The sequence below is a fragment of the Electrona antarctica genome (assembly GCF_951216825.1).
Source record: "Electrona antarctica genome assembly, chromosome: 10".
Classification (NCBI taxonomy): Eukaryota; Metazoa; Chordata; class Actinopteri; order Myctophiformes; family Myctophidae; genus Electrona; species Electrona antarctica.
The window spans coordinates 23,574,025-23,591,358 of NC_136791.1; the positions used below are offsets into that span (position 1 = coordinate 23,574,025).

Consider the following 17,334-nt stretch of genomic DNA (forward strand, 5'->3'; position numbering starts at 1 on the left):
ACTCCACTACATTTATTTTAGTAGTTACTTTGTAGATTATTAATACGAAACATACATTAACCACTTCAGCCCTATATACAGTACATTTCGGCCATTTGAAAATAGCCGATCTACAAGCTCACAATGCATCGCGATAGCATCTGATATTTTCAAAATATTTATATACATTTGAAAACTTGAAATGGGACATTCTGCACTATGTACTTTTGGGGGTTGAGGTCATGGCTGTGTAACGCTGGGCGGCGGCTGGGTCGCAGCCCGTCCTAGTTAGTTAGTGTGGGTTCACTGTCGCTGAGGCAAAGCACTGGCGTGCGTTTGGAGAGCGCCAGATGCTGCTGATTTAAGTTGGTATTACTCTCTCTCTCTGTCTCTCTCTCTCTCTCTCTCTCTGTCTCTCTCTCTCTCACACACACACGCACGCACGCACGCACGCACGCATGCACGCACGCACGCCAGCACACACACACACACACACACACACACACACACACACACACACACACACACACACACACACACACACACGTTTGTATTAGTCCTACTATAGCCTACTTGTGAGGACATCAGAAATATTAGGAACCATGTTTTGTCCATCTATAACGGTAACCGAAGCTCACAAGTATAAATCAGGGATGACTCTAACTCCAACCCCCCAACTAAACGAACCCCCTCTACTAATCCTCTACTAATCCTAATTCTAACCCCATAGCCCCAATCTTTTCCTATAATTGTAAGCATGTATCTCCTCAAATCTTTTGAATCCATACTATAACCATTTTCTCCATTTTCTCTCAGGGTGTGTATATAGTGTGTGCGTGTTTGACTCGATGTCTTCTGACTCTAAAAGATTGTACCTCCTCCCTCCTATTCTAACCTGTGGCCCCTTACATCCACCCTAAAAATCTATAGCCGATGTTAAGGCGATTAGGAAAACAATCGCCTGTCCTGCAGGGAAATGGGGAATGGGGCAGATGTGCTTTCATTTGGGCAGAGGTGTGCGTGCGTGCGTGTGCGTGTGTGCGTGTGTGTGTGTGTGTGTGTGTGTGTGTGTGTGTGTGTGTGTGTGTGTGTGTGTGTGTGTGTGTGTGTGTGTGTGTGTGCGTGCACGGAGTGCACGCGTTCCCCCCAGCCCATTGGAGAGCTGCCACCAGAACATGAATACTTTGTATATGAAATAGATCATTCTCTGCTGCTCCCCACCTCATTTTTTCCTCCTCACTCGAATAATAAAAAATATCCGTCACGTATTTGCCAGATTTTGTGAGAGAAATAAGCAGCCAGGTTTAAGAACAACGCCCAAAATAAGTGACTATAGACAAATTCACAGAGGGGTGTCCTTGCTGGGCGCAGCCATTATTGAGGTGTATACTATTAAGCTGATTAGAGACACCTGGCCTACAAGGCACTGCTCCATGAATCCAGTCAGTGCCCTGTAGGCCCAGGTGTAGCTAATCAGGCCTATCAGTAATAGCTGCGCCCAGGTCGGGCACCCCTCTGTGGATTCGTCTATAGGCTACATCAGCACTTTAAACCTATTTTACCGTATTGTGCCGAATATAAGATGAATCTGATCAAATTAGCCATTGGGCTGGTGGGGCCGTGGCCCAGGGGCCCTTGGCTTTCAGGAGCCCTTTGAGGAAATTGGACCGCACGGTACTGGGTTTGAGGCCCTGAAAAGGGCTCCTGGGGACCTTCATTGGTCGTTGATTTTGTTAAATTTAGGTAAAAAAAAGATGATATAAACATGAAAAAACACGAAGTTTTCCCTCGTGGGGGTTAATCCGTCCCTGACCCTGATTATAAGACGACCACCATTTTTCAAGACTCATTTTGGAAAAAGAACATTGAAGACGAAATAGTCTAGTCCCCGATTATAATACGACCCCGTATTTAGTCTTATATTCAGCACAATAGGGTAATTGGCCATTTGAAAAGGAGTCTGTTCAGCCTTTTCATCTTTGCTGGGTGGAAACCTCTTATGTCCAAAACTATTACTTTTCAGGATTCAAAATTCTACAGTAGCAGATCAGCAAGCTGGAAACGCTGCGTGGATGGATGCACATCTGCTATACCTGAAACGCTACGTGGATGGATGCACATCTGCTATACTTTAGATGCTTTCGTGTGACTCGTGTGTGTAGTATGAACTTGAAATGGGACATTCTGCATAACAAGTATACTTTCAACTTTTTGGAACTTTAAGTACATTTTATACCAATACTTTTGCACTTTTAAGAAAGATGTTGAATTCGGAACTCCTACTTTTACTTATTATTAATAGGGCCAATCATGTCATTTTCCAAATGATCGGAATCGGCAGCAAAGAAACGTGATCGGGACATCCCTATAGTATCAATATTATATCCATATGATGACATTAGACTGTCATATTGTACTATTGTGATATGGCATAAGTGTTCTATAAAAATATAAATAATCGGATCAGGAAAAATCGGTATCGGCAGATACTCAAAATCCAATGATCGGAAACGGATCGGGAGCAAAAACAACGTGATCGGGACAACCCTACTTATTAAGTTTACAATGTGAGTGTACTTTTTCCACCACGGCCTGGCGGCCCGACAGCAACATGTTGCTGATTGGCCCGCCTGCGTGCAGCTGCCAGCATGACGTCACTTAGAGATGTGATGTGATGCGACCCCTCCCTCCCAATAACACGCTGCTCTTGCCAGAGTGCTTTTTCATGGCTGTGTGTGCGCACGCACGCACGCACGCACACACGCACGCACGCACACACGTGCGTGCGCACACACGTGCGTGCGCACCAGAGTGCTTTATTTTCATGGCTGACTGGCTTGTTGTAATCATCTCTCTCCTGAGAATCAACAGGAATAATTTCACACAGCTGTAATGGAAGTAAAATGTTCAATGACGCAATCCTATATTGTATATTACTGTATATATTGTCCTAAATGGCTATACTGTATATAGGGAGTGGCCAGTGGTGCAAAAAAGTACTGAAATGTTTTACTTAAAAGTAAAAGTATCAATATCGCGATATAGAAATACTCCGTTACGAGTCCGGAATTCAATATGTACTTGAGTAAAAGTACAAAGATATACCTATGAAGTAAAAGTAGTCATTATGCAGACGTTTTCAACTGTATATGTGTGTTAAAAATATAAAAGCCCATATATAATATAAAAATAGCAGATCTACAAGCTCACGATCAGCTATTTTCAAATAGCCGAAGTGTATATAGGGTCGCAGTGGTTTCTTGGTTAATGTAATTATTTTGTAATAATAAATAATCTCTAATAATAAAAGTACAACATTTGGATCCGAGATGTAGTCGAATAGAATTAAAAGTCCAATACTTAATAATAATAATAATTCTATTCGACTACATCTCGGATCCAAATGTTGTAATTAAAGTAAGGTACAAATATCTCAAAATTGTAATTAAGTAGACTGTGGCTCAGGAGGTAGAGCAGGTCATCCAATGATCCATGGGTCGGCGGTTCGAATCCCGGCTCCTCCTGTCTACATGTCGAAGTGTCCTTGGGCAAGACACTGAACCCCAAATTGCTCCCGATGTGCTGGTTGGTACCTTGCATGGCTTCCGCCGCAATCGGTGTATGAGTGTGTGTGTGAATGGGTGAATGTAATGCACAATCTATGTAAAGCGCCTTGGATAAAGGCGCTATATAAATGCACCATTTACCATTTACCATTTAAGTAGGCCTAAATGTACTTAGTCACTTCCCAGCGCTGGTAGGGAGTGGCCCTGTGATGATGAAACTGGATGTGTATGCTTGGCATGACAAAGGTTCGGTTCTACTAGCTCACACAACAACCCTGTCAAAAACCCCTGCACAGTCCATTATTATCATGTGTTTTTTATTTCACCACGCTGAAGGAATATACTGCACTGTAATTCCTGAAGGAGAGTTCAAAAATGAGGCGAGAATAGCACTAAAGAAGGCGATGATATCACTCACAGCTACCTTAAACACCGGTAGCCGTGATGTACGGTACATTCTGCAATACATCACTGCTATCTTAACTCGTTTGCCGCCATAGTTTCCACTAGAACACTCTGCAGCCGCTGCCAGCGTTTTAGAGCGTTTACTTTTCACTAATCTTTCAAGACCCGCAGAATATTTTCTTGTATGACTATGTAAACACCAAATATCTGAAAAGAAAGAAGAGCGTCTGTACTTTCATTGAGGGGGGAGGGAAATAAAGTGTGTTACCGCAATGTTCCGTCATTTAGTTTTTGGCAGTTGAATATAGTTTGTTCTCACCGAAAACGTTGTCTGGGAACGGAAAGCAAAGAAAAATGTATTTTTTATAAATCCTTTAATATTATACTAAACCGTCTTGGATTTGTTTTAAATGTTTGTTGTCGCTCACAGGCCCGGCCCAAGGGAGAAGGGCTGACTCCGTACCAATGTGTGTGTGTTGTCGTTCACAGGCCCGGCCCAAGGGAGAAGGGCTGACTCCGTACCAATGTGTGTGTGTTGTCGTTCACAGGCCCGGCCCAAAGGAGAAGGGCTGACTCCGTACCAATGTGTGTGTGTTGTCGTTCACAGGCCCGGCCCAAGGGAGAAGGGCTGACTCCGTACCAAGGGAAGAAGAGATGCTTCGGCGAGTACAAGTGCCCCAAATGCAAGAGGAAGTGGATGAGTGGAAACTCCTGGGCCAACATGGGACAAGAATGTATCAAGTGCCACATCAACGTGTACCCGCACAAGCAGGTATACTGGATTCGGATGTGTATATATGCACAGTGTTTCTCAAACCTTCTCATATTGTAATTATACAGTATAATGCCTTATAATCACTGTTATAATGCATTATAGTGTGATTATAAGTCACTGGGTGCATTCAATAAAGTGACAATTTAAATATGAACTCTATATGCACCAGAACACCACAAAACATTTACTCCTACACCTCCAGGAATGTCATTACTTTAATTAAAGTAATGACATTACTCGTATATATTAATGATGATCGTACTCATATATATTAATGACAGTACTCGTATATATTAATATATATGAGTACTTTTAACTGTCTATATAGTCATACATTGTAATGCATTGTAAGTAAGATCATACATACAGAAAAAGTGTTGCATACCTATATTCACATGTTAATGTTTATAACATTCTAAGACCTGAGGTTGCTCAAGTCTTTTACTTTAAAATGTTTAAATGGTAAAAAAAAACTATGAAAAAGAGCCTTCAGCCAACATTGAGTTGAGCCCAGACCCTGTGAGGGGAATGCGGTCACATTAGTGGTGTGTGTGGTTGCTTATGGTATTGGGGGAGATCCAGCTCGTCTCGTTAAAATTAAAAGAGAAAATCAAACCGAGAGATATTTGGCTCCATCGCTGGATTATAAAGCACTTCAGTTGCATTAATGTAATATTGTAAATGGTATTAAAAAAATACAAGTTGCGTTATCAATCTTATGACTTGATAAAATAGTCTCAAGTGTCCCGTTCATTGCAGGCAATGAAATACTTCTACGTTTCTGGAAAGCCTTCTTAACTGTGTGACAATAATAAGAATGACTCAAGTCATAACTGCCAGGTGCAGCAAGCGCTGCTCCTTGGCCGTCTCCGTTGTGCATCTTTCCCTTTTTTTCCCATTTTTTCCAAAAAACTCTTTCTCTGTCACCTTCCCGGCCGTTGTTTTCGTTTGTTTCCAACGTTCTGGTGTTAAGCCCTTACACTACACCAGCCAATAGGGCTTCACATATGCAGAGTATGGCTTTTTATGCCGTTCAGGCAGTTTGCAGGAGTGGTGGAAGAACGCAAGCATCCAATTGCACAAAATCTTTCTAGTTTTTAATGTTTTTTTGACATTTTTCAACAAGAAGAGTTGAAGTATCCATTTATAAATGACTGGGGGGTGACAGGGGTCAGGACAGATGGGGCTTTTGGGGAGGGATCAGAATAAATGATGGACTTAAATGGTTCTTCGTCTTAACTCTTAGGCCTCATTCACACGTACCAAACACTGATCAAGCAAATGTTTGGTAGTTTTTTTTGTTTTTTTAGGCCACCACAATGCTTTTCCAATCGGAGTCACATGGTTTTACCAAACATTTTTGTTTGATGGGCGGGAGGGGCAGAACACCACCAGCAATCAGCAATCAAACACAAATGTTTGGTCAAACCATGTGACTCCCATTGGAAAAGCATTGTGGTGGCCTAAAAAAAAAAAAAAAAAGGCCAAACACTTGTTTGATGGTGTTTGATACATGTGAATGAGGCCTTAATCTTCTATGGGGGTCCCTGGCACAACATATTTTCAGATGGGGGTCCGGGGCCAAATGAAGCAGCTGGACTAAATCAGGTTACAAAAGCTGAGCACAAATCGTAGGGATGGCCATTATGCTAAAACAATAAGCCAAGCAGCACACTACCTGAGAAAGAAACAAAGTCATCTGGGTCTGGGGACCCCCAGGGGTCCTTGGGGTGGCTCCAGGGGGTCCGAATTTGAAATGAATGGACCCATAATTCTGTAAGATGGAACCAAATGGACCCGATATGGGTCCATTTGTATTCTTGTGACGCTAAAAGCCTCCCATATCCACACTTTAACACTTTGACTACTATTCACGAGTTGCCCGAGTGAATTAATTGTAGAACACTTTCCCTGCGATTCGCGAGTTGCCCGAGTTATGTTTTCATTGTTTAATTCACGTTTTTAAATCAGTTTTAAGTCATATCCACCGGACAGAATGGGATATGAGACGCATTTTGATGACGTCATCGCAAAAAGGTCCGTCGCTCCGACGTGCAAAGGGTTATGGGAAATTGAGTCCCTATTGTTTACAATGGCGAATCTGCCGGAGGAAGAAGCCGTGCACTGCCCGGTCTTTTGTTGTGATCGCCGCTATGGAATACTTTTCTACACTACAACAACACCGTTTTAAAGTGGATTTTCATGACAAGCAACTCAGCGGTCGGTGCACTGGCTGTTCAAAGGTAACTTTAAACATAGGCAGTCTAGCCTGAAAGACGGCCGTAAATTGTCGGCATTTAACCTGTTAGGTAACACATAGCAAACACATTCAGTACAGGATGGCAAACGCTTAAAAGACCTGGAGTGGAGTTTCTCCTAGACTCACTGATTACCAATGAAGTCCAGGTGCAGCCACACCACTGCCAATCTCTCTCTTTCACACGCACGCACACACGCACGCGCACACACACACACACACACACACACACACACACACACACACACACACACACACACACAGCGCGTCATTACACACAAGCTTAGATGTGCAACGTACTGTATGTCCACTATAGAGTATATGCACATGCATCACATACTTTTCCACCGGAACACGCCTCCCTCATCTAGAGACTGAGTGGCAAAAGATTGAGCAGCGAAGCATTGGAGTTTGAAGGCCCTCGTTAAAAATCACTCAGCGGCCCTGCGTACCACCTGTTTCTAAATTACACATAATGCAGGAGGCTGTAGGTCGTTGCCTTATTGAAAAACGAGCGCTTCCAAACTCTTGACACTTTGAAAAATAATCACCTGGAATGTTGAGCAAAGGAAGCAGAAACCAAGGCACTCTTCTGGTGAAAAAAAAGTTAAAGAGCATTTATTGAAGTGGCTAGTTCATAATAGAAGTTAAAAACTGCGATAACGCGCTGCCTTCGTCAGGGTACAGTATGTTCGCCTAGAATGACATTCCCAGAACAGGGACTCTAGCGTTCATGTGGTTAATCCTTATGACAACATGATGTAAACGGTAATGGGTCGCACACACCCCTGCATTTCAGTCATTTATTCTTGCATTTTTGGACAGGAGACAAACGTTTCGCTATCCAGCCTTCATCAGTGTGAAGGCTGGATAGCCAAAACGTTTCCTGTCCAAAATGCAAGAATAAATGACTGAAATGCAGTCTTGGTGTGTGCGACCCATTACCGTTATTTATATGATATGATTTGAACGGGTAACACACCTTAAGTCACATGAAGAGTCAACATGATGTAAACTAAATGACTGATAATCTGGGCGCTCCCCAAACCTTTATTAAATCAATGAAAAGCACCATAGCACCTTTGCTCTTCCATAAATCCAGATTATATACAGCATAATATAACATTTAGATTTTTATCACGTGATCCTTTGCTTGCCAACAACACCCACCCACGGCAGATACATTTGATTTCTTTAACGAAGTTTCCACAGGAACTTGGAAGTGCGTGGCACTTCTATCGGTGAAGTCCTCACAGTTCCTAGCTGGCAGACAAACTGAGGACAGAAATAATTCCTTGCGATGACCCAGGGTAACCTGCTTTCCTTCAGTTGGTCTGCTTGGAAGGAATAGCCATGTTGGGGGGAAAAGGAGAAAAAAACAATAGATGGGAAAGAAAGTCCTGTAGAGGCATTGTTAAAACAACATCCAGGTTTTTTGGCTCAGAAATGTACTCTGTCCTTCACACTGCGTCCAAGAAAAACCTTTCCAAGTGTAGTTTGCTGGTATTATCATCGCAGGCCTTTATTGTCAAATGTCTGCTGGAGCTGTTTCTTTAATACCAAGCCGTTAAACAGGAATGATTGATATGGTGACGGCACTGTGCCATATCTCTGCAAGCAATTGTAAAGAAAGAAGAAGAAGAAGAAAAGAAATAAAGTGTGGGGTCTGGTCTGTTTGAGAGAAAACGAATTGTGGTCAAATAAGCAGCTGCGTATACAGCTCAGTGGAGTCTGGTTATTAATAAATAAAGTAGGCAGTGTGTGTGTGTGTGTGTGTGTGTGTGTGTGTGTGTGTGTGTGTGTGTGTGTGTGTGTGTGTGTGTGTGTGTGTGTGCGTGTGTGCGCGTGTGCGCGCGTGCGTGCGTGCGTGCGTGCGTGCGTGCGTGCGTGCAGGTGTTGGGTAAAAAGCATGTTTTCTCTGTAATTTTTCGACAGTTTTTGTGTGACTCATGTTTCTCTCTCTCTCTCTCTCTCTCTCTCTCTCTCTCTCTCTCTCTCTCTCTCTCTCTCTCTCTCTCTCCCCCCCCTCAGCGGCCTTTAGAGAAACCGGACGGTCTGGACGTGTCTGACCAGAGCAAGGAGCATCCCCAACACCTGTGTGAGAAATGCAAAGTGCTGGGCTACTACTGCCGCCGCGTGCAATAATGACCCCATCATCACCCCGCGCTCCCTCCGCTCATGTCAGAGCAACCCCTTCTGTCCCCCGCAACGCCTCTCACAACGTCCCCCCCCAGTATCAAACTGTTTCTCTTTTCCTCTGGGATCCCCATGCAGCGCATCTATACACTGCAAAATGCCTCAGTGTTCAATTAATTCAGGGAGTGGTGCATTCTTTGTCACTCCTCTGTGCACTCTCTGAGTTACGGACCTATAAGAGAGTCTCTTTTAGGTTCCTAACTTTACCTGGCGGGGACACCCTGGAACCAACGCCCCCCATCAAGGACCCCTGGGTGTCCGCGGACCCCACGTTGAGAACCAGTGTCCTATAAGTGTACCTCATCTCCGACCCGCCTCCTCCTCCTCCTCCTCCTCCTCTCCTTCGCTCTCATGTTCCAGAACCTAAATCAGTATGCAGTAGCACCCCCCCTTGGTACAACCTGCCCCCTCCCCAATCCTCAGCAGAAAGCACCAGAATGCCCCACAACCCCCCCCCCCCCAAAAAACCCACAAACGCAGGCTTTCAGCAGTTCAACAGCCCTCCCCTCCTGCCCCGTGATTGGTGCCCCCCACCCCCCAAGATTAGGATCAGGAATGAAACATTACAGGGTAGGCCCTATATAGACTTGGGATCAATCACTATCCCGTGTGATTCGTAGCCGCAAAGTGCTCTTTTGTGAAAAGTGAAGGAGAAAACAAAAAAGAAGAAGCTTGCCAAAATCAAGGAGTGTAAATATTCTCAATGCTAACGCAGGTCCTGATGTACCAGAAACCACATTAACCATTTATTTAAGTATGTGTACCGACAACTGATCACTGCAATGAAATACTAGCAATAGGCACGTTTTATCGTTGTCGCTGACAGTATTGCCACCGAAGTAGAATGCCACGTCAGAGGTGGCGTCATCCAACGCGGACGTTATCTACGCCATGGGCTCCTACCGCACATTGACAAATGAATAGGCTCTATGCACATACGCCATTTTGGAAATAACTCTTCCTATACTTCCGGGCCTCTTCTGACTTCCTACACAGGTGTTACCGATGATGATACTAATGAAGGCTCTGTACCATTCTGGTCAAAGAGAGTGAGGGTGCTGCTATTGCGCATGTTGGCTCACTGGAAGTGGAAACACACCAGTGGGTCTCAAAGTGTCCTTGAATGGGTTCCAAATGGTCCCGTACGGGTGTGTAACTCTAGTGTACAAATGGAAATAAATTTGGTTCCATTTGTACACTCTCAGAGTTGTGGGGGTCCTTGAAATTAAAAGGTTTGAGAACCACTGTATAGTAAATGGAACAGAGCCATAATTAGTATCATAGGTAACACCTGTGAAGGAAGCTGGAAGAGGCCCAGAAGTAGGAAGAGTTATTTCCCAAATGGCGTATGTTCATAGAGCATATTTGTTTTTGCATTGCGCTTGGGATAAATGACGATAATAAGCTCTGAAGCAAGGCTCTGCACACGCTTTGTTCTAAAACATGAAATCACACGTTTTTTGGAAATTAATCACTTAAGTTCTGTATACTTTGTAGTATCACATCAAGTATGATGTGTACTATACGCGAATAGCCATAATACAAGCTCACAATGCGTTGCATCACGACACATCGGGAGCTTGCAGTAGATCCGCTACTTCTGAAAATGTAATTAAGAACAAAAATAATCAATTTTAAGATGTCGCCCCTGCAATGGCATGTCCAAAATAGGGACGACAGGTTGAAAGTTGTTAATAATAATTAAAAACAAAAAGCATTTAATGACTTTAAAAAGTCCTGTATGGTGTCATTCGTATCATATAACAAAAAGTGAACCTCTCTTAGGCTTATGGTTTACAATTGTACAATTTATATTCTGCATTCCAAAAAACATAAAAATAAAAAGTAAACTATGGGAAATAAGAGCTTTGAAATCTGTCCCGGGGAACCCATGACGAACTGACTTCCTGCTTTTAGGACGCCGTTGAAACGTGGCACTCTATTGGTCACAATGAATTACCTCATTTTGGGGTTTTTGTAGATTTTGTGTTTACAGAGATCTGCCTTCCGTTTCCCTGCCAAGTGAAGTGCGTGGTGATGATGTGTTGAACGTTACGCCAGGGCCTCGTTAATGATGGTATTTTATAATGCACATCAGTGGTTCCCATGCAGCCTCTTCTGGGTCAGGGTCCCACGCACGTACGTCTCGAAAATGTTTTTAAAAAAGCGTTCCGCGGACCACCCATCTGACCACTTAACACGGCAGCCCTTTGTTTTTCAGGGCACAGCTTGTTTATTTTAACGATCAATCGATCGATTGTGGTCCGACTCGGCACAATGGAACTAACATAGTATACTTTTTAAGTTCCTACTTTAAAAAAATATAGATATATTACTGTTATATTATCATAAAATCGTAGTGTTTTTTGCCAATTATTTGGGGGCCAACTTGCAATATCCTCACGGCCCACCAGTGGGCTCCGGCCCGCAGGTTGGGAATCGCTGATGTGCGCGAGGCCTTCGACGTTGTCGTCGGGTTCGTTGGGTCCGTCAGCAGCACGTCGTATTAACTGTGAATTAACTGAGGGATAAATGTGATAATAGTGTTCATCCCTGGCTTTACATTTTGGCCTATTTATTTTTCTTGCTGTCTACGTGTGCAATTTGAATTTTAACTGGGACATTTATAGAAATGTTTTCTCTTTTTTTTGTTCCGTCATGTACAATATTGTGTTACTGCGTTCCACGTGTCCATATAGAAACTACTGTAGGTTTAAGCATAGTTCTTGTGCATAGATAACAGCTAGTGGTTTATTTACCTTTCTTATTTATGTTGCCAACTTGCCATACATAGCCTTGTTTATGTACAATTATGACACGTAAGTGCTAACTTGCTATCATTTCACAAAACATTGTACTTGTTTTCTCCAAAAGGCATCAGTGCAATAACAGTAGTTCCCATGCCGGTGATTTTGTACATTCATAGTCCAACTTTGATATGCAAAGCGATCGGTGAGCTTAGTTTTTAGTTTTGTTTGGGGTTATTTTTCAAAAATGTAACATTACCAAACATAAACTGGTTGCAGACCGTTGAATGTTCACACCTGTAAAAACCTTAATTAGACGCAAAACGCGTCACCCGGAGATGATGTCTTTCATTTGACTTTTAAAAGCACACATTTAAGTACAGTACAAGCGCCTATTGATGCCTTATATTAGACGTTGGGAGGTTACAGTGAAGCTGAAAGGTTAACGCCCTGATTTATAGTGGAACTCTATAAGGAACGTCCAGAAGAAGGTGATGCATTGGAAGAGTCTAAGACTGATTTATAAATATACTCCGTAGGACGACCATGATCTCAACATACAGCTTAGAAACCACCCTAGTTGACCCGGATCCGGCAGGGATCTGTACTATAGGTTCGCTGGTATTTCCATAATATACGGAACATCTCTTTCCGAGAACAGCCGATCTACAAGCTCGCGCTGTTTTTCGAGTAAGTGTTGGCACCGCGGAACGGGGTCCGCTATAGGGTTCATGTGGTTAAAGATCGGTCCTCGGCGGCGGGTGACACCGTCGAGCGACAGAGATTAAATTAAAGGGAGGTTTCACTTTCAGAAAAAACTTTCAGTCATGTCATCGTCTACTCAGGCCTCATGTGAACACCCCAGACAGGTTTTAAGTTGCTCCATTCAGTATTTAGATATTTGATATTCATTTTAGCTGCCCCGCCCCCTTCCTATACAAACTTAAAACTCCATTTTAAGCATGTTAGATTCATTTTTCATTCACTGTTTTCATTTATTTAAAAAAAATATTTTTGATGTTTTAGTCTCCTCCGGCCTCCTCCTGAAGGAGGTTCTTTTCCAAACAGTAATAATTGAAAATACTCAGCCCTCACGTATTAGAAGCACAATATAAGTCACCAGAAAAAATAAAGGTTGGGTGTTTTCAATGAATCTATCACGGTTCAAATGGAGGTATGTATTCACATAAACCTGACTAGACGATGAAATAAAGGTTATTTTGAAAGTGAAATATCCCTTTAATGTTGATGAAGCATGATGCTGTGGAATACAGACAGACAGGACAGGTCGACTTGTGATGGGATGAGATTTGGATTATCCGAGGACATAACTGAAAGTGATGATGGGTTAAGTTTACCCCCTGTGGTTGTTTTTCATGCCCCCCCCCCCTACTAATATAAACCAATGTCTACAATGGAAGGGAGGTACACATCTTATCCTCTGTTTAGAAACATTGTATAGTAGCCTATATTTACTTTTAGCTCATAAAGTACTATATGGGAAATCTGGACGTGTAGTCTATATTATGAAGGTTATAATTATAAAGGTTCTTACTTTTATGGAAATTCTTACTTTGTGAATGATTTTCTTTTTTTGAGGATGCATGTATTTCTAGACTGATACAATCTGGTCCATGTTATATGATACAACGCATGTACCTTACAAAACACCGCACGCACGCACGCACGCACACAGGCACACACGCACACACACACACACACAAAAATGTAAATCACTTTAAAATACCAAGAAATGTTTTGTATATATGTGAACATTTGACATTATAAATAATTCAGACATGGGTTAGGGCTTTCGAGATGGAGTGAAACATGAGCATGTGCTAACAGCGATGTGTAGCAAAGTTTGGCCAAGTTTTATGCTTTTATGGTTCAAGATGTGAAGACAGATCATAAAGAACATGTACCATTCCCACTCTTAACATTGAGAATATGACCCGTCATTGTGGCATTTACCTCAACAGCCTTTGCTGAGTTAGAGACATGAACTAAACTAACATTTCCAGCTGGCAATAACCATATCCCACTGTGGTCTGTTGTCATAAAGAATATATATATAAAACCAAAACATGTCATTTCTTAGACAGACTGCATTGGCACACACTACAGCGTGTTGCATGCCTTGTATCTTGTATACGTTGGATTTTGTGAAAACCACAACACTGATTACTTAAAAAAACACACACGGGCGGGCGGGCGGGCGTGCGCGCGCGCACACGCACACACACACACACACACACACACACACAAAGACTTGGTTCTTCCCAGCTGAAAATGCAAGGTTCTTCCAAAAACTCTAGCCCTAGTTGAACTTGAAAATAAGGGTGTCGGACTAATGCCTGTCGGACTGTTAGTGCGTCGTAACAAACACGTGCACCCAGAATTAAGATGCTGCCTGCAGCTGCCCTCAGGAAAATGTCTTCACAGTATATGCCCCTCACACTCACAGTACATGTGGAAGATACCATGGTAACTATCCACTGCAGTGGATGTCACCAATTTACTTATAAAAGCACTTGATGTTTGAATTAGAGTGAAAGTCCCGGTCGGTGCAAAACCAGTGATGCACGTTCTTGCATGTCAGTGAGTCGGTTTAAGCAGGTTGAGTGAAGGACTCTCGTTTGACCCGTTACATTGTTGGGAACAATCCATTTTCAGTACTGTAAAATCCTACTTTATACTCCAAAGTACGACGTAGGGGTCGCTTCCCGTCAAGAGCGTCAGTTCTTGGCGGCAAGTGACGGGAGTACAAATTGAGCTTAATGGCTTCTTTCTGTTTCTTTGTGTGATGATGACACTAATCTAGTCTCAATTATATTATCCATTTAAACCCTATTTACTTAATTGACCGCAGTTGGTCCCCCTTTCCCCCCTGAACATTGCCGATCTACTGTACAAACTCACAATAGATCGGCTATTTTCACAGAATGTTCACCTGAACTTGTTCTGGGCACAGTGTAGGGTTCATGTGGTTAAGTCTACTTTGTTCTCACAGAATGTTCACCTGAACTTGTTCTGGGCACAGTGTAGGGTTCATGTGGTTAAGTCTACTTTGTTTTCATCTGAAACGTAATAGTATGTATGCTATCTATTTTCTACGTTGTAATGTGTTGGTTGTGAAAATAGTAAATACCAGTAACGCCTTGTGAACACAGCTATGTTACAATACTTCGGGATTATCGAGAGTTCTGGCAGAACATGAATGAGAAAATAGCTCTATAAAATCTCCTTGAGTCTTGAATGTTGTGCAAGACATTCATAAAAAAAAGCCATTGAACTGGCAGATCAGGAACCAATGGATTATGGGAGTGACAGATAAATGCTATAATTTGAAAATAATCTCTACAATTGTTATCGGATGTATGTTGCCTTGAATTACAGACTGTATACTTGACTTTTCTAGTACCTTTTCAGTTTGAATTTGTTATTTTCTATGAGCAATATGTGTATTTTGGAAAACTTAATAGATGTTGAAATTTTAAGAGCAATTTGCAACAACTCAAAGAGTTATTTCCCTGACAAAGATATTTACTATAGTGACTGTTTTATGTATATATTCGATGGCCATGATTTTCAAGGATAGTAGCTCTTTTGAAGTGTTATGCAATGTTGAAGCTTTTTTATGTGAAGAAGGGCCTATTGCTGAGAAATAAACAAGCTGGGAGTTTTTTTTTCCTTTTCTACGTTTTACAATGATCTGAGGGCTTATCCTACAGAAATATTTATGGAAAGATTTTTTACCACACTTTTTGTATAGAATATGCAACAAAGTTACACTAAGAAGGAAATATTATTGTCTACATAGAATATTATTAAAAAGCTGGTACATAATTAATACCCTTTCTCAATTATAAGCCATTGTGTTTTTTTTGTTCTATATGGTGTTATCGTGTTGAATAAGCCACAATATCCAAGCGCTAATTTGTGTAACCAATTATGCCTGTGATCTGCCATCTTGCGTCCATACAGTAGCATTTATTAATTTTGTATGCAACTATTACAATGTTATGAAGAGAAACGTACATGTTTTGTCTATCAAATTCTTTGTGCCATTGAAATATCGGTGAATAAGCAAAAAACTATGGTGTTAACATGCAGAATCCTTCTCTCTTTATTATAGTGACCGGTATACTCACCACTGTATTATAATAAGCACGTTAAACTGTGAGTTGTAGTTTGCTTAAAGCAGCAATGACAAGAAACTATTATAAATATACAGTATATATATTAAAAAAAGACTATGGTGTTATTCCTAGTTTAGGAAGTGTGTATTTCTGTGCATAAAGTATGTGTGACAAAGGACTATTTTAGAGTTTGCATGTGCATGAGTTTGGTTTTGAATGAAATATATTGTGCAATGTACACTTATTTAAATTCTGCACAGTGGCATAGTTAGGCTACGTATTGGTTTTTGTTTTTGTTTGTTGTTTTTTAACATCGTCAATGACTTCGTTGCTATAGTCATGAAATATTTCATTTACCGATAGTGTGTAAACCCATACAAAATAATACCTAGTTACTGAATGTAATGTGTTAACACGCGCGCGTATGTGGTCAATTAGAAAGTCATGTTTATATCCTTTGATGTCTGTATAATTTTTGAGCGTATTGTTATTGCAACAATGTAATATCTGAATTGGACAGAAATGCGGACCTGAGGTTGGGATGAAAAGGATTTCGGGAAAGCATGATCATGATGTTTAGAAAAGTCCCTCCAGGCCTGTTTATTCACGTCCATGAAATGGCATTCCAAAATGTGCCTTATTTGTTAGTTTGGAAAACATTTTTAGTGCTTCAGTGCCGTTGGTGAGTTTGATGAATAAAAAGAAAAGTCATATTGAATTAAAACTGCTTTTGTTTTATTCTGTGGTTTTCATTTACTTGCCTTCTCTACTCGGCTACATTAGCAGTTACTGGAGTACATTTACTTCAGGACTGTACTTGAGTACAATTTTGAGGTACTTAAGTTGTACCTTACTTGAGTATTTTTGAGGCGACGATAGCCCCTCCTATGTCCAGCTTTTGCTGTGTGTGTAACCCAAATTTTGTCCTAACACAAACATTAAATACCATTGACAATGAATGGACAATTTTGAGTGTTTGTGTAAACACAAACATTTATGACGAAGGTGAAGACGCAAAATGTGATTGGCCGGAATGAGATGATGTATGATGATGTACGATTTTGATAAGAGTGCCCCTCACTTCACACGGGTGTGATTTTTGAGGGGCGCTATATACAGTTTTTGTCTCCACAAAATGTCCGCAACACAAACATTAAATGCCTTTGACAATGAAGGGAAAATGTACGTCATCTTGTCCCCACACATCTCATATTTGCCATCGACAATGAAAGGAGAAATTAGGTCAAATATGACGTAAATTTGTGGC

General features: G+C 41.6%; 2 protein-coding genes across 3 annotated transcripts in view; both read left to right on the forward strand.

Annotated features, from left to right (window-relative positions):
• zcchc24 (zinc finger, CCHC domain containing 24) overlaps positions 1-9,631 on the forward strand; it is a 97,248-nt gene extending 87,617 nt beyond the window's left edge. The window contains exons 3-4 of the mRNA XM_079513023.1: positions 4,558-4,722; positions 9,014-9,631. Coding sequence (XP_079369149.1) covers positions 4,558-4,722; positions 9,014-9,127 — 279 coding nt within the window. The 3' untranslated portion in view covers positions 9,128-9,631. The remainder of the gene's footprint in view (positions 1-4,557; positions 4,723-9,013) is intronic.
• sar1ab (secretion associated, Ras related GTPase 1Ab) overlaps positions 3,445-17,334 on the forward strand; it is a 69,202-nt gene continuing 55,312 nt past the window's right edge. Inside the window, exon 1 of one of the 2 annotated variants that reach the window (XM_079513028.1) lies at positions 3,445-3,564. In XM_079513028.1, coding sequence (XP_079369154.1) covers positions 3,472-3,564 — 93 coding nt within the window. In that variant the 5' untranslated portion in view covers positions 3,445-3,471. The remainder of the gene's footprint in view (positions 3,565-17,334) is intronic. The other variant, XM_079513029.1, reaches the window with a different exon arrangement.